The sequence below is a fragment of the Sturnira hondurensis genome, unplaced genomic scaffold (assembly GCF_014824575.4).
Source record: "Sturnira hondurensis isolate 20B ecotype Veracruz unplaced genomic scaffold, ASM1482457v3 Scaffold0014854, whole genome shotgun sequence".
Taxonomy (NCBI): domain Eukaryota; kingdom Metazoa; phylum Chordata; class Mammalia; order Chiroptera; family Phyllostomidae; genus Sturnira; species Sturnira hondurensis.
The window spans coordinates 12,826,757-12,848,522 of NW_028087485.1; the positions used below are offsets into that span (position 1 = coordinate 12,826,757).

The 21,766-nt window shown below is 50.0% G+C and overlaps 2 protein-coding genes across 4 annotated transcripts in view; one reads left to right on the forward strand and one right to left on the reverse strand.

Moving 5' to 3' along the window:
* The window catches only part of DNMBP (dynamin binding protein), a 108,644-nt gene extending 105,835 nt beyond the window's left edge, over window positions 1–2,809 (forward strand). For all 3 annotated transcript variants that reach the window (XM_037064180.1, XM_037064181.1, XM_037064182.1), the window contains one exon: window positions 1,181–2,809. In XM_037064180.1, coding sequence (XP_036920075.1) covers window positions 1,181–1,366 — 186 coding nt within the window. In that variant the 3' untranslated portion in view covers window positions 1,367–2,809. The remainder of the gene's footprint in view (window positions 1–1,180) is intronic.
* A 6,864-nt stretch (window positions 2,810–9,673) lies between these two features.
* Window positions 9,674–21,766, reverse strand: part of ABCC2 (ATP binding cassette subfamily C member 2) — a 65,910-nt gene continuing 53,817 nt past the window's right edge. The window contains exons 25-32 of the mRNA XM_037064183.1: window positions 20,249–20,448; window positions 18,455–18,581; window positions 16,604–16,705; window positions 16,029–16,172; window positions 15,039–15,197; window positions 13,991–14,157; window positions 11,307–11,501; window positions 9,674–10,366 (exon numbers count right to left, since the gene is read on the reverse strand). Of these exons, the coding sequence (XP_036920078.1) occupies window positions 10,237–10,366; window positions 11,307–11,501; window positions 13,991–14,157; window positions 15,039–15,197; window positions 16,029–16,172; window positions 16,604–16,705; window positions 18,455–18,581; window positions 20,249–20,448 (1,224 nt within the window). The 3' untranslated portion in view covers window positions 9,674–10,236. The remainder of the gene's footprint in view (window positions 10,367–11,306; window positions 11,502–13,990; window positions 14,158–15,038; window positions 15,198–16,028; window positions 16,173–16,603; window positions 16,706–18,454; window positions 18,582–20,248; window positions 20,449–21,766) is intronic.

Here is a 21,766-nt window from a genome sequence, read left to right on the forward strand (position 1 = left end):
CCCATTACTTAGTTTTTTCAAATACTGTGTTTTTTGTTCTAGAATTAGAACTAAAATCCTGGCTCTGTTTCAGTTTTTCCTATTCCTTTTGTCATGGCTTATTATTGTCTTAGGGATTTGAATATAGCCTTTGTATTTTGAAGATTTAAACCTGCATATTTTAAAGCCACCTTCAGATTCACGGCTGAGACATCCCTGGCTCACCCGTTTGTGTTCTTTGCTCAGTCTTGCAGCAGTGAGTTGCACATCTGTTATGAAACGTTTGTCTGTGACCTTATCTCCCATGGGGGTTGCCTTTGTTAAGAGACTTGGTCATGTCCTGGGTTGTGGGAGCATTTGCCTTCGTCAAGCTCTGGATGCCAAAATACCAGTTTTCGCACGAGTTTCCCAGCTTAGACGCTTCCGCCGCGTTCCTCAGTGTGTGGGTGACCACAGTGCCTGCCTGTTTCTCTCCGATGGGTCTGTTACTCGGCACAGCCCAGGACAGACATCCCAGTTCTGGACACACCAGTGGACAGTTTTTCTAGACACACTGGGGGATAAAATGGCCCTTTCTTAGATTCTGACTTTGTGTGGGGAGCTCAGCTCTAGCCTCCTCAACTCCCGCCCCTGACCAAGTCCCGAGCACCAGCCCTCAGCCGGGAGCTCACCGTTGTGCCCTGGTGGCCTCACGGCTTCTGCTCATGAGCGCGCTGCCCTGTCTTTGCCTTTACTTTTGTCATTGTCACCTGGGGATCATCCTTTCTAGCTTTGAGGGTAGTTGTGGTTTCTTTTTTTAAGTTTCTTAAATTCAGAATTCGTATGTTTGGGTACAGAAGAGTACCCTTACATCCCATCCATCTTATGTATTGATTTGAAGGTTCCTCCTTGTACCGTTTAAGGCAACTCTGTGTGCGTTTTGGTTTTCTCTGACTTTGTCTTGTCCATCGTGGTAACCACAGCTATATGTAGCTAACAATGATATAATTTAAATTTGTTAGTTAAAATTAAATAATGTTTAAAAATTAAGTTCCTCTGGCTTACTGGCTATGTTCCAAGTGCTTAGTAGCCACGTGCGTCTAGGGGCTGCCCTACTGGACGGTGCGGCCGTAGACCGTCCCCCGCACTGCAGCATGTGCTGTTGGACAGCGTTGCTCCAAGCGTTTCCCGCTGCCTGACTTGTTTTTTCTCCCTCACACAGGTCTATTTTGCTGTCTATACCTTCAAAGCACGGAACCCGAATGAGCTGAGTGTGTCAGCCAATCAGAGACTCAAGATCCTGGACTTCAAAGATGTTACAGGAAATACAGAATGGTGGTTAGCCGAAGTTAATGGGAAGAAGGGCTATGTGCCATCCAATTATATTCGCAAGACTGAGTACACCTGAACCTGTTCTGCTTCCCACTCATCCTCACTGCCCTCGCCTCCTTCTGCTGGACGGTTCTCATGGTCCACTGAGAGGGCACCTGCTCTGGAGACACTGGCCCTGACTGCATTGCTTACCCATGCCACAGGGGGGCGCAAGATACATCTCATTCTCCTCCATTGGGTTCTCAACCTTAATGCTCACTAGAATTGCTAGAATTTGCAATGAACCCTGGGGCTTGAAAATAATTCTGTGACCATAAGAAGAGTGGTGGGTCCTGGGGTCAGCTCATGGAAACGAGAAATTTCCAATCAGAAGACCAGTGTCCTACATATGCTGGAAGCTATGCAGCCGTGTTAGGAGGTATTGGTTGTACCGTACAGAGTTTGGGGTGGCCTCCTGCTCCACGATCACCTGACAGAAACCAGCGTGGATGAAAACAACTCTCCGGAAACCTTTTTAGGCTGCGCCTCTGCCTGTGGCGAGGAGTTTGCTGAGATTGTACCAGTTCTGGTGTTTCAAAGCTTCAGTGCCTCGCACACATGCGCACATGCACACATACGTGCCCGCCCCGATTTCTGGAAGTCCTTCAAACACTACCATGTGTAAACGTTCTTATTTCACTGAATTTCCAGACTGGGTGTGCAGCATTCAGCTGCTCGCCTCGTCCTTTGGAAAAGCATCGAGCATCTTTATTTTCCTTCAACCTTTATCTGAAAGGTTCTCGTTTCTTTTAGGTGCAGACACCTGTGCCTTTCTGACAGTCCCTCTACTTTATACAGTCTGTGTGTGACAGTCTCTCCTGGTGCTCTCTTCTGCAGCCCAGTAACTGACGGATTTTCTTAGGACAGGATCTGGCTCCCGCCACGCCACTGAAGTACTCGCTCTTCAATGAGCTGAAACCAGTCCAGCCTGGTGGGAGGCTGGGAACCGTTGTCCTTCGTCCAAGCACACTGCTATCCACAGGTGCAGAAAACGAACACATGTGTCTTATTTAAATTCAGATAAGCAGCCCTAAAAGTAGCTTATCCTAGACTTGGAAATAAGCATTTTCTGTCTTACCTCTAACCCCCATGCTTCAGAGAGCACAGTCTACGCTAAAAAGATTCCCAAGTGCCTGATAGCACCTTTCTCCAGCCTCAGGAAGGTACTGGCTAATTTTCAGACGGAACCCCCCCTGCAAGTTTTCTTTGAGCAGCGCTCTCATGTAAGGGCTGCCCCCCATCGGAAGCCTGCCTTGGAACGGGAAACTGTGGAACAATTCACGCCTTACAGCCCCTGCTCTCCAAGTGCACCTTCGGCCGAAACATCCTGATACTCAGGAGACACCCGTGGACCCCTGAGCCCCAACGTGTCTGCGGGTCGGTCAGAAGGCAGCGATGCGAGCCTCTTGTGAATAGTGTTTATATTTAGAGATGTTTCTACTGAAGTAGTTGTTTTATAAATAAAAGCATTTCTAAGGGCCATGAGCATGTTTTCTTGATTTCCCTCCACATTGTGCTGAACCTTCCTCTTAGGTTTTTGAGGGTCCCTTCCTGACAATTAAATGGCCCAAATTCCAGGAGATGGGGGAGGATAACTGAAGAAATTCGAGTCAAACACCATTTGTCAAATGTAATATCAGTGGAATTACTGTGTACTCAAAAGATGTCCACGTTGCGGGTGATCGCCTCTTTATTTTAAGGCACTTTATGTTATAAAATCCTGGTATTACAGTTCTGGAAAGCGATGCCCTCGAGGTTAACAAGGCCGTGAGGCTGTGGTGAGGTGGGGGTGGCAGGAGCACCGCAGAGGTGGCATTGAGGACCAGGCGCGGGTGACTCAAGCAGTCGCTTGTGTTGCTAAGGGACAGAATTCATGGTTGACTAGGTGGACTCTGGGGGGAAAAACTTACAGGCCAACTCTCATTTTGTGGATTAGGAAATGGGTCCAGTGACTTGCTCACATCAAGTTTCTGATGGATCCTGAATTTAAACTTGGGCCTCTGGCTCTCAAGCTGAGTCTTGACGACTTATTCTGCAGTCAGACTCTCGGACTTCCTCCACTTAAGAGCTCTGTGACCTTGGCAACCTACCTGAGCCATGCTGCAGTTTCCTCACCTGAAGTGGGGATGGCAGTCCTGCCCATCCCGTGGAGCTGTGAAGAGGGAGCGGGCCGGTGCGTGGAGACTGCGGGCACATCGCCCGACATACTCGGCAATAAATCGGGCAGCCCTGAGGTCCAGGTCAAGGGATACAGATTTAATGAGTCCGGTAATGAACTCCTGTAGGTTCTTCAGCAGCTTGCCCGTTGTAGGAAAGTTGGATGGCAACAGGGTGATTTGAAGGGAAGATCAAAGGTAAGAAAATTAACTGTTGGGGGAAGGGTGACTGGTGTGGGCAGAAGATGGCTTGAGAATGGGAAAAAGCAGCGTCCTATAAGGAATGGGAAACAAGACCTGATGGGCTTACTGGCAAGAGGGAGTCACTGAGATGGGAGCAAGTGTACGAAAAGGTGAAAAGGTGAGTTTCGTTTCAAAACGACGAGTCTTTCAACTGTGGTGCTGAGTGGGGGTGCATGCCCTGGGGGCTTGTGGGATGCAGCCCCCACCTACCGAGCCAGGTCCCTGGGTGGTCTGTGTGTCATTAAAGTTTGAGAAGCATCTGTCTATGTAATTTGTGTTTTTAGTTCACAAATGTATTTGCCCAATAAGCATTTCTTGTTGCAGAATTGAGGGAAAGCTAAATAGATTTCTGTGGGACTTCTCAGAACTCTTAAAATGTATTGTAAATTTTTTTATTTTTATCGTTGACACTATTGCAGATGTCCCCCTTGTGCCCTGCTTTGTCCCCCTCCCAGACCCTGCTCCCCCCTCCCTCTGGCCATCACCACCTTCTACTATCAAAAAGTAAGAGCTATGAAAACCAGGGAAGGAAAGGGTGCCAGATGTTTCGGACAAAACGGAAGGAAATGCGACCGAAGCAAATGCCCCAGTCCACTTGCTTGCTTACTTCCTCCCATGAATTCCGCCCCTTTCCCACTGCCAGTGGCTCTTCAGTTGTGTTTTCATCCCAGTCCAGGAGAACGGGGTGGGGGCTGGGGGAAACCCATTGTCATCTGCAAGTGTCGGTTTCTGGCCCCTTGAGATTATCGTGACAGTCAAAATAAGATGAGGTCTGCGAATTTTCGTGCACTGCGAGCTCCAGAAGTGCATGGTTTTAATAAGGGCTGAATGCTGTGTCACCCCGTTTCAATTAATTGCAAAGCTGAGTCTGTTTAGTGGGTTTCGTCAGGAATAAAAACAGGCCCCAGAAGAACACCATTGTGCTCGGAGTTCTGTTCGCATGCAGAACCTTAGGCCAGGAAACTGCGAGGTTTATATACAGCGTTCCAAATCCTCTAGTCACTGAACACTGCTCACAGGGTTTTAAATTCTCCATCTGTTAGCATGTTGTGTCGGTATTTTTACTGTGTCCACCTTGGCCGGTGTGGCAGCCACTCGGTGCCGCAGAGCAAGGGAGTAATCTCCGGTCGGATCCCCCGCTTTGTTTCGCGGAGCCCATGGGAGTTTCTTGCAGTTGTGAAGATCGATATTAGTGTTTTGCATGCATCAAGAAGGGAGTTTTTCACAACAAATGGCAGACTTAGCAAACTACTGAGGACTCTCCATTTCTCACCGCCACTCAGAGGTGACCCTCGGGGAGGAAGGGGAGGACTTCGTGCTTCCCCAGAGGTAAGTTGTAGTGGTGAGGTGGTGGGACAGTGAGGACGCCGTAGGGCAGCAGCAGTGTGTTTGTGGAAGGGGGGTCACCCCCAGGAAATGGGGGGGGGGTTGAGCTATGCATATGTGACTGGAGATTTTGCCCCTTGCTAAACATGGTAGCTGGGAGAGGGGCAAAGACGAACATGGCCGACACGCCCTCACTGGTTGAAGGCTGGATGTTCCCACTGACTTTGGGCACACGTGGGATTCTGGGAAAGGACTTTGCAATGGAGCACACCAGAGAGCAAAAAGTTTGTTGCTTCTTTCCCCTCCCCTAGTGGGGGGCGTGTCAGAGGTCCCCAGCAAGCCTGCCAGTGACGGCCAATGTGGGCCTGTGAGCAGATGCCTGTTGTGGAGACCAGCTAAGCCGCCTACATTTATGTTACCTTTGGGTGGGAGAAGAGGTTCCTGGCTCAACCTTGAACTGAGCTGGCAGAGGGTGATGGTGTGATTTTTCTTTGGGTGTCTTAGAGGGAATGGGGTAATTATTAGCTAATTATTTAGCTAATAATTAGCTAATAATTACTTAGCTAATTATTTCCAACTATTTTGGTGATAACAGTCAGCACTGTGAACAGATTTGTGTTCTTGTGTCATTTATTTCCAGTTCCTGAACCTATGTGGCAGTTGTGATGGCAGATATTTAAATAGCTGGTTTTGATGCCGTACTCTGACTTTTCCTTTCCCCTTGTGTTACCCAGATATTTTAGGCAGAAGCTTGCCATTAAACACAAGGGTCTTTCCCACTGAACTCCATCTTTGGAGATTTGCCTGGTAGGCAGCCAGTGGTGGGACCCACGTGCTGGTCGGGTGCGGTAACAGTCTCTCAGGAAAAACTCACTGGACATGGCAGAGGCACGTGCAGGCTCAGCAGCTGACTCGGCAGGGCCCTGTCGGGAAGCTGCCTGTGCCCCAGCATGCCCGGCCGTCCCCGGGATGCCAGGGAGTCTGGCTCCTCGGGTCCAGGCTCACGGAAGCTGATAATGACAGACCCCTGTATGTCACAGCCTCCTCCAGTCGTAGGAATCACAGTGACACACTTTAACCAGGAACCTTCCTACAGCCTCTCACATGAGATCACAAAAAGATTGTCTGAAATAGGACCAGGCTGACTAAGACCTTTGCAGTTTGACGGGACAGTGACAGGAGCTTTGAAAGCCACTTTCAGCTGGGCTTGGGAGATGGTGTAATCCTCTACACATTCAAACTACAGGGGGATTTGGTGAAGATCATTCATTGTCACACTGACTTCAGTGGGAGAATGGCAGCAATTTTATCAGCGATTTGGGCTTACCGTATTGTGTTAGTTTCCTCTTGCTTCTGTAACGAATCACCACAAATGTGGGGCCTAAACAACACGAGTTAACTGTCTTACAGTTCTGGAGATCAGAAGCTCAAAACCTGTTTCACTGGGCAAAAGTCAAGTATGGCTGGTTCCTTCCGGAGGCTCCAGGTGAGAATCTGTTTCCTTTTCCAGCTTCTATCTAGAAGCCACCTGTACCCCTTGGCGTGTGGCCTCTTCCTCCACCTTCAAAGCCAGCAACAGCATCTTCAAACCTCTCTGCTTCTGATCACATCGTGTTCATTCTGATTCCGACCCTCCTGACGCTCACAAGGGTCCTTGTGACTGCATTGGGCCAGGCTGCATGGTCTCCCCACCACAATATCCCTACCGGCACCTCCCCTTTCACCATGTAAGGTAAGCCTCGTGGATTCTGGGGATTAGGACCTGGATGTCTTTGGAGACCTGCCACAGGGATAGAGTCATGACACCCTTTAGGCCAGTTGTCTGTTTGGGGATGGAAACGATGCGCCCCAGGCCATACCAGCGTCGCTGGAGCAGGGACCAGCAAACCTTCTCTGTCAAAGGCCAGATGGTACATAGTTCAGGCTCTGCGGGCCACTCAGTCCGCCACCACCCCTCAGCGCCACCACTGTAGCACAGAAGCCAGCAAAGATAACGCAGAAATGGGAGCATGGCCGTGTCCCAGAAAAACCTTTATTTACAAAAACAGCAGGACAGATTTGGCCCTTGAGCCTTACCTCTACCCCAGGTCCAGCTAACACGAGAGTATCCTGGTCAGCCATCGCAACACTGAAGTCAGTTCTGCAGCAAAATGAAACCTTTTGATGAAGGAAAATGAAGAGCTTGCCAAAGTGTAATTGGTTTACAGATAACTGTAAATAAAAATAACTGTAATTGGACCACTAGTAAATGTATCAGGCAAATATTTATGGGACTAGTTTCTGTCTTTATGGTGCAACTAACAAACCAGACCAGGACGTAGCAGGGCAAGGGTGCTCCTTCACGAAGAAGCCAGCAGGCAAGGGTGTTAGCTCCACCCACGGGGAGGGACGTCTCTCTCGAGCTACAACCAGTGGACCACTCGACAGTCTCCGAGGATGGATACCAACAGAGTTGCTGCCTGGAGAGAACAGGCAGGTAAGTGTCCCAAAGGCTGCGCTGCAGAGCCCGCGCTTCACAGTGGACGCTCCGGAGCGGAGCAGCCGAATGCATGGCTGTGCGCTGAGTGCTAAGGTGTCCATCCGAGAGATTGTCAACACTGCGCCCAAGGCCTTGACGGTTAGGGTGGAAGAAGAGCTTTGTATTCGTCCGAGCCTAAAATTCTGTAGGAATCAATCTAGTGTTAAGTCATTTTTCTTTTCTTCCTGTAATTCTTATTTTTATGCTTGTTTTACCTAAAGGAAATATGTCCTCATATATGATCCTTTTTTTCTTCTTCTTCCCTGACTAGTTGCTTTTTACACTGTAACACGTAAATTCTACAGCGTAACCAATTAGTTGCATTTAAAGCAAAAAAAGGAATCCTATGAAAATGGAGCGCTTCTAATTTCTCTATGCAGTTTCATAATCTTTTACGCGTGTCTGCAAACAGGGTGAAGCCTTTAAGAAAACTGCTTAGTGTCCAATCTATGTAGAAGACTAAATTCATGCTTATAATTGAATGTGGTCTTGGTATCTTAACCTAAATCGTAAAAGTTTAGAGATTTAAATGTCAGTGTTTGTACAATATTGTTTGCTACTTTTAAATAAAAATATAACCGGTTAACATTTTTGATTAAATGAATTTTCATCCTAATACCTGAATGAAATGAATTTCTTTAGAGGGTATGTCGGCAGCCACGCATAGAAAACTAGCCTGCAAAAAAACTGAGGTCTGATTGGTACATTTATTTTTCCTGTTTGTGCCAATGTGTCAATGTGGAGTTTGTTTTATTCAACTCTATTGCTGCATTCTTGTCATTCATTTTTCCCATTCAGTTTTTTAAAGATTTTCAACAAAGATATGTGTATACTTGCTATATTCTAACCACTGAAAGATAGAAAGAAAATGAGTAAGAAATTATTGCTATTTTCAAGAGGCTCACAGCTTACTGAGGGAGGCCCAAACAGAGAAACATCCGACAAAGTCGCCACACTACCTGACGATACACTATGGCCGGGCCTTGCAGCTGGAACCACCACACGGCTACCCGCGGACAAGAGCCATGCCTGTCACGACTGCCATCACCTTTCCCAGGGCAGATTTCCCTGCCTCTCTGTGTCACGGGCGTCTGAGCTGAAGTCCGGTGCCAGCACGGCGGATTAATGGGACCTGGTCTCATGGCTGCACCCTTGTCTCCCACAAAGAATCCTGAGTTTGGGAAGTCCCCAAACATAGAACTCTGGTTCAGATGCTGAAAAGTACTGAAATCGATGAGAGCACTGAAACCAGCTTGGGGCTGTAAGAGGAGAGGGGGCCAGAGAAGCATCGTGGGAGAGGGGAACCTCTTGGTTGAGTCGGAATGAGTTAGAGGGAGCTGGGGTGTTCCCAGCAGAAGGGACAGAGAAGCGAAAGGCTAGAATCAAAAGGTGCGTGTGTGTGTGAACCTAAAAGCATTTTACTGTTGCCGGAGCCCATGGGAGTTAGAAGAAATGAGGTTGGGTCAGATGTTAGGGAGCTTCATTATCCCGTACTAAGGAATTTGAACTTTACTCTGGGTGGCCACTGAATGAAGAGTTGAAGCAGAAGACAGGACATGAATGAATGACCCACCGACATGGACAACAGGGTGGGAACTGATGTGGAAGAGGGGAGGAAGGCAGAGGGGGAAACTGAGACAACTGTAATGGAACGATAAAAATGGTTTTTAAAAAAGTTTTGCGTATTTGATCCCTGGTAGCCGTAGGTGGGTGGGACTGAGGAAACCAGGACAGGAAGCAGGGACTCTTCCCCGGTGCCGCTCAGGTTCCCTCAGCCTCAGAGCGTGTCCACAGAGAGAGTGCTACGGAGCGTGAACAGCTTCCCGTAAAAATCCACAAGGTGTACAAGGACATAAAGCACCACGGGTGACGGGCGAGAACCAGCAGAAACCTCAGGCCGTGATCATGTAGTGGTTTGTGCTTTGTGAAACCTCAACAGTAACCAGGTAAATGTAAGTGGAAACCTCACTGAGGTACCAATCCCTACCCATCAGACTGACAGCTTTACGTCCGCATTGCCAGTTTGGCATCACCGAATATATTCACGTAAACACGCGCACGCCCCCGTTCCTGCATTACACCCTAAGAAAGTCTTGCACACACATCTCAGGAATTATATACTCGAGTGTCCATGGCAGTAGTTCATCCCAGAAAGAAGACGACCCTGCTGCTGACCAACATCAGGACGGGTACCCGGCAGCACGCTCACCCCCTGCTGTACTGCAGAGCAGGGAGCACACACTCACCCCACCAAGGGCGTGGACTGGCTACCTCTCAGATTTAATGTTGAATGGAAGTCGTAGGAGAATGTGTGCAGTATGAGCCAGGCCATTTGCACAAGCGTTTGAAAAGGCACACATTGTTAAAGATACATACAAAGCGGTGGCACGAAATGGGAGACAAGGGGATAAGGCTCACGGAGCTCAGCACAGTGATGGCCCCTGGGGGTGGCCGGGCTGCGGGCAGAGCGGGCCCGCTGGGGATTTGGCTGGAGCTGCTGCCATTCGTTTCCTTCTCCTGGGCGGCGGGTACCCAGCTGTTCACTTACGATCCTTCTTTAAAATGCACATTTTACACACATTTCTCTACGTATGACATAGTTCTCAAAAACGAAATTTAATACGGAATGATCCTTCTAGTCATTTCTGAGCCCTGGGACCGCTGTCACAATGCGGAGCTGTTCCGATGTTCAATGCCAGCTTCTTTGGCCATAAAATAAAAGGGGCCAGGTTTCCCCAGCAGTTCGTCGGGGCTGCCATACTCCACAATCTTCCCGTTGTCCAGGACCATCACCCTGAAACGCAGGAGAGGGACACACCGGCCTTAGAAAGCCGCACCTCGGACCTTGGCTTTCCTAACAACCACCACTACGTCACGGTGCGGTCGCGCGCACCAGGCTACAAAGCAGCTCAGTGAATGAACCACGGCTGTTTGCACCAGCTCGGACGAAATCCGTATGCAATGTGGAACCAGAGATTCAAGTAGTACAGAATATTCGCCATCTGAGTCCATTACATAATGCTTTTTTTTTTTTTTAAGATACACGTTGTTTAAGGCAACCAGCTCTGCCCCATTTCTAGGGTTGCTGACCTCGCCCCCGTGTTCGGTGTGATCCGTCAGAGGAACAGAACGCAGGCCCCGGNCGCGCACCAGGCTACAAAGCAGCTCAGTGAATGAACCACGGCTGTTTGCACCAGCTCGGACGAAATCCGTATGCAATGTGGAACCAGAGATTCAAGTAGTACAGAATATTCGCCATCTGAGTCCATTACATAATGCTTTTTTTTTTTTTTTAAGATACACGTTGTTTAAGGCAACCAGCTCTGCCCCATTTCTAGGGTTGCTGACCTCCCCCCGTGTTCAGTGTGATCCGTCAGAGGAACAGAACGCAGGCCCCGGGGAAGCAGCCGAGACCCGTGGGAGGGAGGTCCGCAGTCAGCGCCCGCCACTCCCGGCCTGGGCCTCCACCTCCCTGAGCTCCCGGACGGCTACCGGACGGCTACAGTGACACGCAGTTTTCCCCGCAAGATGGTTTCCTTGACCCTGTCGGCTTTCATTAGCTTGACGTACATCATTTGGGGCAAATGACTTGAAATCGCTCACTCTCCGATTCTTCAGCAGTAAAATGACGGCGGTTAATCCTCCCTCAGTGACCCGCCTGCAGTGGCCCGCCCCACCACCGGCGCTGCTGCCCTTCGACTTAAACCGCCCCCACCCCGCCCCGCCCCACTCACTGGTCGCTGTCCATGATGGTGTGCAGCCTGTGGGCGATGGTGATGGTCGTGCACTGGGAGAACTCCTTCTGGATGGTTGTCTGGATGAGGTGATCGGTCTCCAGGTCGACGGCAGCAGTGGCCTCATCCATGATCAGAATCTTGGATTTCCGCAGCAGAGCCCTGGCCAGGCACAGTAGCTGCCTTTGCCCGATGCTGCAGACCAGGGAGGAAACCACGCCTTAGCCCAGGGCCCAAGGAAGAACCTGGGATGGGAGGTCCGGCCGAGGAGACTTTGAAAACCCGCACCCTTAACCACCCCCTGCACAACGCTTCAGCCTCTTCCACCAGCCTTCCTTGTTCCCAGGAGCAATGTTTGCCGAACTTCCCCAGGGACTCAGAAGACCCAAGTACTTGGTTTAAAAAATTCACACATGTGGGCCCCCCAGTACTCGGTTGGAATAGGAAGGAGCCAAGGAATGTGTATTTTTAACAGGCACCCCAGGGAATTTTCCTGTGTAACAAGTTTGGGAAACACTAGGGCAGGAATAAGCACTTTGCATTGGCTACGGTGGCATCCTGGCACGCCAACAATTCCAGAGCAAGACGGATGCCCCAAGTTCATTTCTGCAGTGTCTGACCTGACACCGTTAAGATATGGCGACACTGCCTCAGCATGTCTCAGTGGCATTTCTTAGTGGCCTTAGCAGAGCCATCTGTTATTTTTATGTGTAATTCTAGTCTCAAGGCTAATTATTTGTTCAAGGCCTTCTGCCTCGATTAGAGATGTAGCTATCTAATGAACATGATGTCTTGGTGTGAGATGCAATGCATGTGAAACTTGAATATGCTTGTGAAATGCAAATCACTTTAATTTCGAAGAGCTGGTAATGAAGGCTGGACCTCTTACTTACATAGCAAAGCTCTGGGAAATGATGTGGAGGAAGTACTCCGTAATTAGCTGATTGCTCTTGCCTGCTGTGGCCATTAGGGAACGTATTGAACAGAGGGTGGCTAGACTAAAATTTCTGTAATTCTCTGGGAGCAAATTTCTGCAGATGAGAAGGCACCCAAGACAAACTTCCAGTTTTTCTCTGTACTGTAAAAATAGAGGCAACTGCAAAACTAGTTCCCAAACTGACACCAAACTCCGGCTGTTCTGTTGGGCCTCCTATGACAGGCTGCTGCTGAGGCCCCAGGTTGGCTCCAGGCTGCCATCTCTCTCTCTCTCTCTCCCAGCTGATCGATCTCTGGGAAGTTTACATTTGAACACTGCCAAACGCAGTCTGAAATCAAGGCTCTGGGGATGCCTTCGAAGTGTCTCCCAGCATGGACAGAGAAGGATGGTGTGATTTTTTGTTCTTACAAGCCGGAGGCACCAAGGCCCCCCATCACATCCTGACGGAGGGCTGCACAAGGCCCCTCGTGTCTGCAGCTTTTGCTGCTGGGCATTTCCTCGCACAAGGCCTGTCTTCCCCACTGAGCCGTCGGTGCTAGGAGGCCAGCAGTTGGGTCTGTGTCCTCCACCGCTCTGTCTCCAGTGCCTGCATATATGATGGATGCTCAAGCTATATCTGTCGACCAAATGTTTGAATGGTCTATTTCATAGGCTACAGGCCCACTGAAGTCCTGCTGGTTCCTATACCCATTTCTGGGGGGAAACAAACGTGGCAGCCTTCTCTCCCAAAGCCGCCGAAGTCGCCTGGGCCCCTGAGTCAGCTGGTCTGGGGTGCAGCCTGGGCATTGAGATGTTTTTTTTTAAAAGACCCCTGGTGATTCTAGTGTGCAGCCTAGTTAAGAACCAGTGTTCTGGGCAGGCTTTTCAAACTGTAATATACATGAAAATCACTGGGGAATCTTACTAAACTGCAGATTCTGGTCAAAAGCCTAAGTATCTCCACTTACAAGTCTGTGGGTGAAGCCAATTAACTCCACTAATTGAGTTACTGGGCCTCCCTTCTTGGATGAGCCTCACCTGCTAGTGGCCCTGGCCCTGCTCGCCACTCTGAGGACCCCTGGGACTGCAGGAAAGCCTGCGTCTGAGCAGTGGGTTGGGGCTGAGGGCTGAACGTCAGCGTGTGGAGGGAAACACGCAGTTGTCAAAGGGAAATTGCCAGGTCAACTTATTAACTGACAGCTAAGCACGTAGTGACGGCTGTAAGTAAATGTGAATTGTCAACATTTATAGAAGACCTCTGGAAAGGCAGAAAGCACTGGGAAGCGTCGAGTCTCTGCAGGTTTCAGGTGTTTGGGTGCCCGCGGACTCTGTGGATGCCACGTCCCCATCACTGCGTGCCCCGTAGACCTGTGCCGCCCCACCTGGGATGCCCACAGCGACCCCTGGGATCCTGTGAAACTCCCAGGTCCAGTGTGCACCGCATACCGGTGAAATCCGACTTTCTTGGCTTGGACTAGGCATCGGGATTGTTTTCGTCCTGACTGCAGGGAGCCGCTAAAAGGAAAAAACTCCACAATGGTGGACGTGGGAACTCCATTTAAAGTCTCATGAGGGCACATGTACCAACAATCAGCAGTTCCCATGCACATTTTCATCTGTTCTCTCACCTCATCTTCACAGCAGGTCCCCTTTATACATGAGGGATCACACCTGGACCGTGCCAGGCACCCCCTAGCACATGGAGCCAAGCAGTCATTCCCCTCGCCTCCCCTCACTGCCTGTGGGTCGGTGGGTTCGGAAACATTACCTGAAGTTGTCACCGGCCTCTGTCAGCTCGTGGGACAAACCAAGTTGCAGCCTGTCCACAAAGGATTTGAGGTGAGCCAGCTCCAGGGCCTTCCAGATCTCCTCATCTGAGTGGTTGTTGAAAGGGTCTAGATTCATCCTCAGGCTTCCAGAGAACAGGACGGGGTCCTGCATGTCAAGGGACGAACGGGGCTGTTGGCCAACGGCAGAAAGAGGCTCGCAGAGCTGGGTGGCCCGGAGAAAGTGAGTAGGACCGGCCGGAGAGGGAAAGCTGGGCTGCAAGTCCCACACTCCCAACAAAAAACTCATGGTGTGGAGATGGAAGGGTCATGGGTGGTACAGTCACCAGAGAGAAATTTATTATGCCTTTGAAGAAGCTGGAGAAAAGAGTGCATCAAACTGAACAAACCTTCGACGAACCAAAACCTCCCCCAGAGACCTGGCTTCGGGGAGCAGAGGAGGGGCGGTTATAACGAGGACCCACAGACCACCCAGAAGCCTCCCGGGCGGTCCTTTCTTGGTGGGGTCCAGAGAGGAAGCTGAAAGGGAAGCTTTTCTTGCCCATGCACTGAGAGTCGGCTTGCTGGCGGAAATCTGTAGCAAATTCCCTATTCTGTCTTTCAACCTTATCAGATGAGGAATATAAAGCTCAATTGTTTCAAGCTTCAGCGGCGAAAATGCTGATGCTGATCGCAAAAGGTTTCACAAATCTTGCTGGGCTAGAGAAAGGCTAAATAATCATCTGCTCTATACGACTTGTGTTGCGTTGCTGCCAGATACAGGCTAGATACAGGCAGTCACACGAGCATATTACAAAAAAAAAAAAAAAAGAGAGAGAGACTCAAAGAGAAGAGAAAAGAAAAGAAAAGAAAAAACCAGACCTTATTTTTGGAAGTTCTGGAAACAGTGTGTCTTAGGGAGGGAACTAGCTCAGGTACCCTGGGTACACTGCAGAAATAACACTGCTCGTGGAATCTGCATCAAGAAGACCCACACATTTCCTGCATCGTTCCCCTGCCGCGCGTGACGGAGTAAGTGCTAGAGCTCACCTGGGGGATGATGGTCAGTTTCTCTCGGAGGTCGTGGAGCCCAATGGAAGCAATATCGACCCCATCGATGATGATCTGGCCGCCTGCAGCCTCTAGGATTCTGAAGAGGCTGTTTGTCAGGGATGACTTCCCGGCTCCTGTCCTGCCCACCACACCAATCTGTAAAGAGGCCCCCAGGTTAGGTCACCATGTAATCCTTGGTGGAGAAAAATGCAGCTTGAGGCAGTCAGAATCACAGGTGGAAAGAGGCAGTGATTGGCCACTTGATCTCTAAGATGTTAAAACTGATTTGGGGTTCGGTGGGGAAAAGGGCTGAGACGTCAGAACAAGATGGCTGTCCCATCCCACCCCTAAACTGTGGCTTGCCGAGAACCACAGTGACTATTGGAAATGGACACATCAGCAGCTGTTGTTATAATTATTATTGGAATTATAGATTTAAAAAAATCCTTGTTTAGAAGTGAGAAGGGAGCAATCAGGCCTGCCATCAGCCGAGAACCAGACCTGCCCTGGACCTCGGCATCCTTCCCCAGACGGTTTCTGGTCCTACATCAGACCCCAAGTCTTCAGGGAGAAAAGACACCAAACGAGGGTGCAGGACTTTGCAAAACCTGAAGAACTAGACCATTCTCTCCGCAGGGAGAAGCTCCACACTGCTGTTCTCACTAGTTCTTTCCCCAAGCCATGTGCTTCCTGACTTCCTCTTTACATTCTCTGGTCATCTTGGGAAACGATCCCTGGTCAGCTACAGAAGAGTAAGGACAAGGAGGCAGGGCAGGGCTGAGCAGAAAGGCCTTACAGGCCCAGTAAGTCCGATCCATCCCATGTAGATATCCTGCCCTCTGGTGGTGGTGCCGTGTTATTACATTTCCCAGCCCGGGGAAGTGCCAGGATCCTGTCCCTCACTCCGAAGGAAAGACGAAACTTCTGTGTCCAACTACCCTCCCATCACAAGGGCCCACATCCCGGCCTTTCTTCAGTCCCACCTACCTTCTCCCCGCTCTTGATGTCACAAGTGATCCCTTTCAGTACCGGATCCAGTTCAGGCCGGTACCGCACTTGGTAGTTGTTAAACTGAATCTCCCCTTTGCTGGGCCACCCGGCTGGAGGCCTCTTATCAGTCACCCAGGGTGCCTGGCAAGGAGACAGGGGAAATGGCTTATACGGGCTCAGTTCCCTGAACAGTCCCCATGGGACTCGCGTCCCAGAGCAGTAGAGGGGGAGCAGTGTTTCAGCTGCCTGTGGGCATCTACGTTTAATAGACGGAACTAGACTACAGCTTCCAGAGGTCCCTGCCTTATTCAATGGAAGAAACCCTTCTCACAAGGTCTCCAGAATGCAGCCAGGATTTAACTTAGTACATTGGCAGATGTGACTTTCCCCAAACCATTTCCTATTCTACGTTGAAAGAAATCGGGCCATTTGAGTTACAGCAGGAAGGGGAACCTGTAGGAGAACCTTTATAAGCCCCCATGTGTGGTCGCTAGACAAGGGGAGACTGCTCCGTCAAAGGAGTCGCATCTTTGTCTCTGCCTTGTCCCCGAGTTTCTCTGATACCGTCTTACCTCATTTTCCAGGTTTATGTACTCAGTTATCCGCTCCACGGCCACAATGTTGGTCTCGCTTTCTGACGTCAATCTCACCAGCCAGTTCAGAGTTTGTGTGATCTGAACCAGAAAAAACAGAAGACTAAAGATCGTCTCTGGCTCAGAAACCAATGCAACTCGTCAAACCACAAAATCAGTCCAGTGCCTGCTCTGCGCTCAGCATTACTCAGCTCTGCTCTACCAGGGACCAAGGAGAGCATACGTTTAATGTTCACTCCCCTTGAAGGAAGAAGTGCATGAGACAGGTGCATGGAATAGTTCGAACTAAATGCTCAACTGTGTGGTGCTCACATGAAAGATGGTATGAGCCTGGAGTGTCTCAGGGCTGAAGCTGGGGCTGCAGAGGCTGGCAGGTGGCAGAGAGGAACCAGAACTTGGCTCTCCTGCCTGTGAGCTTCATGTTCTCTATGCAGAGGGTGGTGGGTGGCCTACTACAAATGGGGAAAACATAAGAAAAGGCACCAAGTGGGAAAACACCTGCCAAAAGGCTGCCTCTTCTCTCTGCTCTCAATTAGCAACAGCTCTTTTGAGAACCCAGCCCTTGGGGTGGATCCTTGTCCTCCTTTACCCAGTAAACTCTGAGTGCCTTGCTGCCATTACAAAGACGCCTCTGACCACCTGTAGGGGTTGTCATGATCCAGAGCCCCAGGAAGCTCCTTCCAGGCAGAGACTCAGACCAGTGTTTGCTGAGTGAATGGTGATTAGAAAGAGGGAGAGCCCAGGATCGAGAAGACTAAGAGTTCCGTATTTTGTGTAGGTGGAAACCACATGAAATTGTTGATGTTGAATGAGTTTGTTTTGGTTCACTCTAATGGTTCTCTAATTCTTTGTCCCCTCTCTCCTAGGTTAATAAGCCTAGAAATGGGTGGACAAAGAACCAGTGGTACAGGGAGCAGTGAGGCACTCTGGTGAACAACGGCATCCTTCTGGGTGTCGCCAAGATCTCCCTGGGCCTCATTAATGTCTCCTGGAGACAACACCAGGTAGAGGGCGCTGGTAGCCAGGCAGACCCCCAGTATTACTTCTGAAAGATACTGTGAAAGATGACCAAAGGACCCATTAAGTGGGTATCATTTATTGAACATTTATTATAGTGCCAGCCACTGTCTTTGGTGCTGGGAAATAATGTCTAACTTTTAGCCCCTAGTCACTCTGAGGATGCAGTATAGTCTTACTAAACTCTATGTTCTTTATCAGAATTATCTCCAATTATTCTGTAATATAAGAAAAACAAACAAAAGTTATTTGTTCAAAAGACTTTCTGGTTACTGCTATATTATGGGAAAGAAACTAATATTTTCTCTTTTGACTAGAATTGAGCAAAGAGGCAAAGGGACAGGGAATTATTAGACTGTCTCATAAGAAATTGCTTTCTTGCCCTGGCTGGTGTGGCTCAGTGGGTTGGGCGTTGTCCTGCAAACCTAAAGGTCGCTGGTTCGGTTCCTGGTCAGGGCACATGCCTGAGTTGTGGGCTGGGTCCCCAGTGGGGGGGGGGGTGCGAGAAGACAATGATCGATATTTCTCCCTTCCCTCTCCTTCTTTGAAAAAAAATCCTTTAAAAAATTGCTTTCTTAACTCTCAAGAGCAACAACATTTGTATCCAGATGACACAGGTTCCTATGCAGAAAGAGGATGGACTGTGCCCGTGGGTTATGCATTTGGTAAGAGACAGAGCCAGGGTTTGAACCTCGCCTCCCCTAGTGCCGGTGGGTCCCAAAAAGACTCAAGAGCGTGGGCTCAGGACTCACTCTGGGCACAGTTTAAGACTAAGCACATTCGTTTAACCACACTCCCAACCTTCAGACTCACATTGAGTGCATTGGACAGCACAAAGCCCACGGTGTCCCCACTCAGGGTGTCTTTATAAATCACCATCATCAAGGATGAAAAGAAGACGACCAAGTTCCCAATCAGCTCCAGACGCACGGCAAGCCACCTGCAGGACAACAGAACCAGAGAGAGGCGTCACTGGGAGGTATCTAATTCCTCACCTGACCCAGCAGTGGAAAGAAGAGGTGTTTGTAGAACATTCTAGGGGCTTGAGTTGGGAGAGCTGTGTTACAGCAGGTGCTTCAGTCTGACCCTGCCTTGTGTTCCTGGTCTTTCAGGTTGGATTTCAGAAAAGACCCTGCCCTTAGTTTGGTGGAGTTTGCTAACCTGAGGGAGTCCCTACGGGTCAATGTCTCCCAAAGTTGCCGAGTCACAAGGATCATCTGGTTAGGGGCAACTGTTAAAAATAAGCAAAATCATATACCACCCCCCCCCCCAAAGTCTGGACTCTTCACCAGGAGATTCTGCCTCAGGGAGCCTAGGGTGAGGTTTGGGAACCTGTGTTTAAACCAATGTTCCGGGTGATTTTTTCTGATTAGGCGGGGAAATCATGCCACACTCTCAGGGGTGTCCAAACTTTTGGCATCTCTGGGCCACACTGGAGGAAGAAGAGTTGTCTTGGGCCACACATTACATACATTGCAAGATGTAATCACACAAAAATGTCACAGTATTCTAAGTAAACTTCCGCTGTTGTGTTGGGCCGCATGCAGCCTGTGGGCCGCAGGTTGGACTGCCCTGGGAGAACCCATGCGTGAGTGGCAGGGCAGAGTGCAGCTCGTCCTGTCCGATTTCATCATTTTGAAAAGGTGAAGAGGAATATGAGGGTGGGGAGAGGTTAGGTGTGACAGGATCACAGGGAGATCGACTGTAGAGAAGCAAGTAGGATATAGATAGACATAGTTTATAAACACTGACCTCCCCAAATAAAATGTATCTAAACAAATTTGCACCAATAATTCGAGCATTATACAAATAAATATGATACACATTTACAATGGGCATCCAATAGGACTGATTTATATACCCGTTTCCTTCTTGAAAAGCACCTAAGAAGTCAAATATCTTCACCGTCAAATTCTGGCCTCACCGCGTCCCAGATAACACGGAGAGCACTGGTCTGCCCTTAGCGCCTCCAGACCGTGTGGAAGGCGCTCGAGAGTTTCACTTCCTCTAGAAGACCTTTCTCCTTCAAGCACCTACCAATTCTTGCCAGGGTCTAGTGATGCTGGAGAAATGAAGAACACTCAACCTCCTCAGTAAGTCCCCTCACAGGATGCGAGCCTTCCAATGTCATCATTGGTTTTCCCTACCAATTCCCAAATCCACTCCCTCCAGCCTCTGCTTCTCCCGCTGCCTACAGAAGGTTGTCCTGCCTACGCAGAATCTTCCATGCACGCCCAGGGAAGCAAACAGAGAATACCCGGGTCCCCCGGCACCTGGGCAGGATGTGGGGCACACTGTGCGCACAGGCATTATCTGGCTTGTGCGGTAAGCCTGTGAGGTGGGCTGTGTCCTGGCCGTTGTCAAAACAAAGTGAGGTTTCCCTGGAGAGGCAGAGCAAGCTCCCCTCGTGTGGGAAATGGCACTGGGACCAGCACCGGGGCCGGGTCTCTGATGCCACAGCTCCTGCTGTCTTCTCTCTCCTTCCATCACGGGTGTGTTTGGCTGGAGTGACTTTCTTACATTGGCCATGTCTGTTGTCCCACAGCGAATGTCACGCGGGCAGCGCCCCAAAGCACACATGTGGGGAAACACCCAGAGGAGCCTCACCTGTTGGAGATAACCCAGGAAAAGACACATTTCTGGTTGGTGTCCGCCAATGCCTCGTTGTGTTTCAGAAACCGCTGCTGGTGCTGAAATGCGCGGATGACAGGCAGGCCTGACACAGTCTCACTGAAGAAAGAGTAGAGTGGGGACCTGGTGACAGAGTCCAGACGTCTCAGCTGCCGGGAGGTGGCCACATAGAACATCTAGACCCCAAAGGGGAGGAGTCAGTTAGTCACACAGTTGTGTCATAACGGCTGCACCTCTTCCTTTGTGACCGTGACCCGGTGTTCTTCACCTTGGTGGTCACGACCCCCATGAACAGGATGGAAGCCTCCAATCTCACCTCCGGCCGGGAGAGTGATGAGCAGGCGCAGAGGAAGAGGGTGGTGGGAAGGTCTGAGGGTGGTGGGGAACAGAGGATGGCAGTGAGGGGCCCTCCCACAGCCTTGGCTGTCTGGATTTCCAAACCATGTAAGCACTTTTGTCAGCCTAGTCCATGCTCTCCCCAAGGATCTGCATATATTGCCCAAATGACAGGGGTTTTTTGGTAGCAGTTAGAAAAAAAAATGTTCTCCAAAATAACTGTAAATGCAGATGGGACCCAAGGGCCGTGGAAAGTGGGGATGGTCAGGAAGTGGCCAGGGAAAGGCAGGAAGAGGAAGGCGTGGATAAAAGTTGGATGGAGACAGGCAGGCAACCAAAACTGTGCCTCGGTACTGTGGTGAGAGACGGTCCAGAGGCGTGTGGCCTGTGGGGGTCTGAGAGCCAGAACTGGGTGTGGTGGAGAGTGCGGGCCGACTTTCTGAGCCCTGGGGGCTAGAGGGTGAGGTCTGGTGGAGTGGGCTAGTGGTGCTGCTGGATTCCGAGGGTTTGTTGAAATCAGGAAAGAGCTCAGCATCTGAGAGCCAGAACTCAAAGCATTATGCCTGCAAGTTTTCTCAAATATCCTGCATCTTATTTATGGGCTTGTTAATAACAGTCAGAAGGCTGTTACCAAGATGACAATGTACCCGAGGAGGAACTCAGTACAAACACCCAAAGGAGGCCCCTCACCGCCTGCCCTTGACTTGCAAGGTCGGAACTGTTTTCCTGTTTCTCCCGAAGGTAACTGGCGGGACACGAGTTCTCTCCACAGGTTTTCCCTACCAATTCCCAAATCCACTCCCTCCCCACATCAGTTTCCATTATGGGCATGGAGTCCCTTCCACTTGGTCTGGCTTTTCTGTGGAGCTTGGTTCTCAAGCTACCTGTTCCCTCCAGAACACACTGGAATGGAGCCTGAGCCGTCCAAAGGACCCAGTGAAACTGGACCTGCCCTGAAGAGGAAAGAGATAGAACTCCTGCGGAGAGAACTCCAAGCAGATAAGCCTAAGTCAGCCAAGGAAGCCACCGATGACCTAACCCTTGTGGGGGGTCTTATATTATAGAACTTCACAACTTTGTCCAGGGACACTCATGGCAGTCTGGGATGTGAACATGAGTGTGCCCCACTTAAGCGTCTTGGGGGACAGCAGTTAAGGT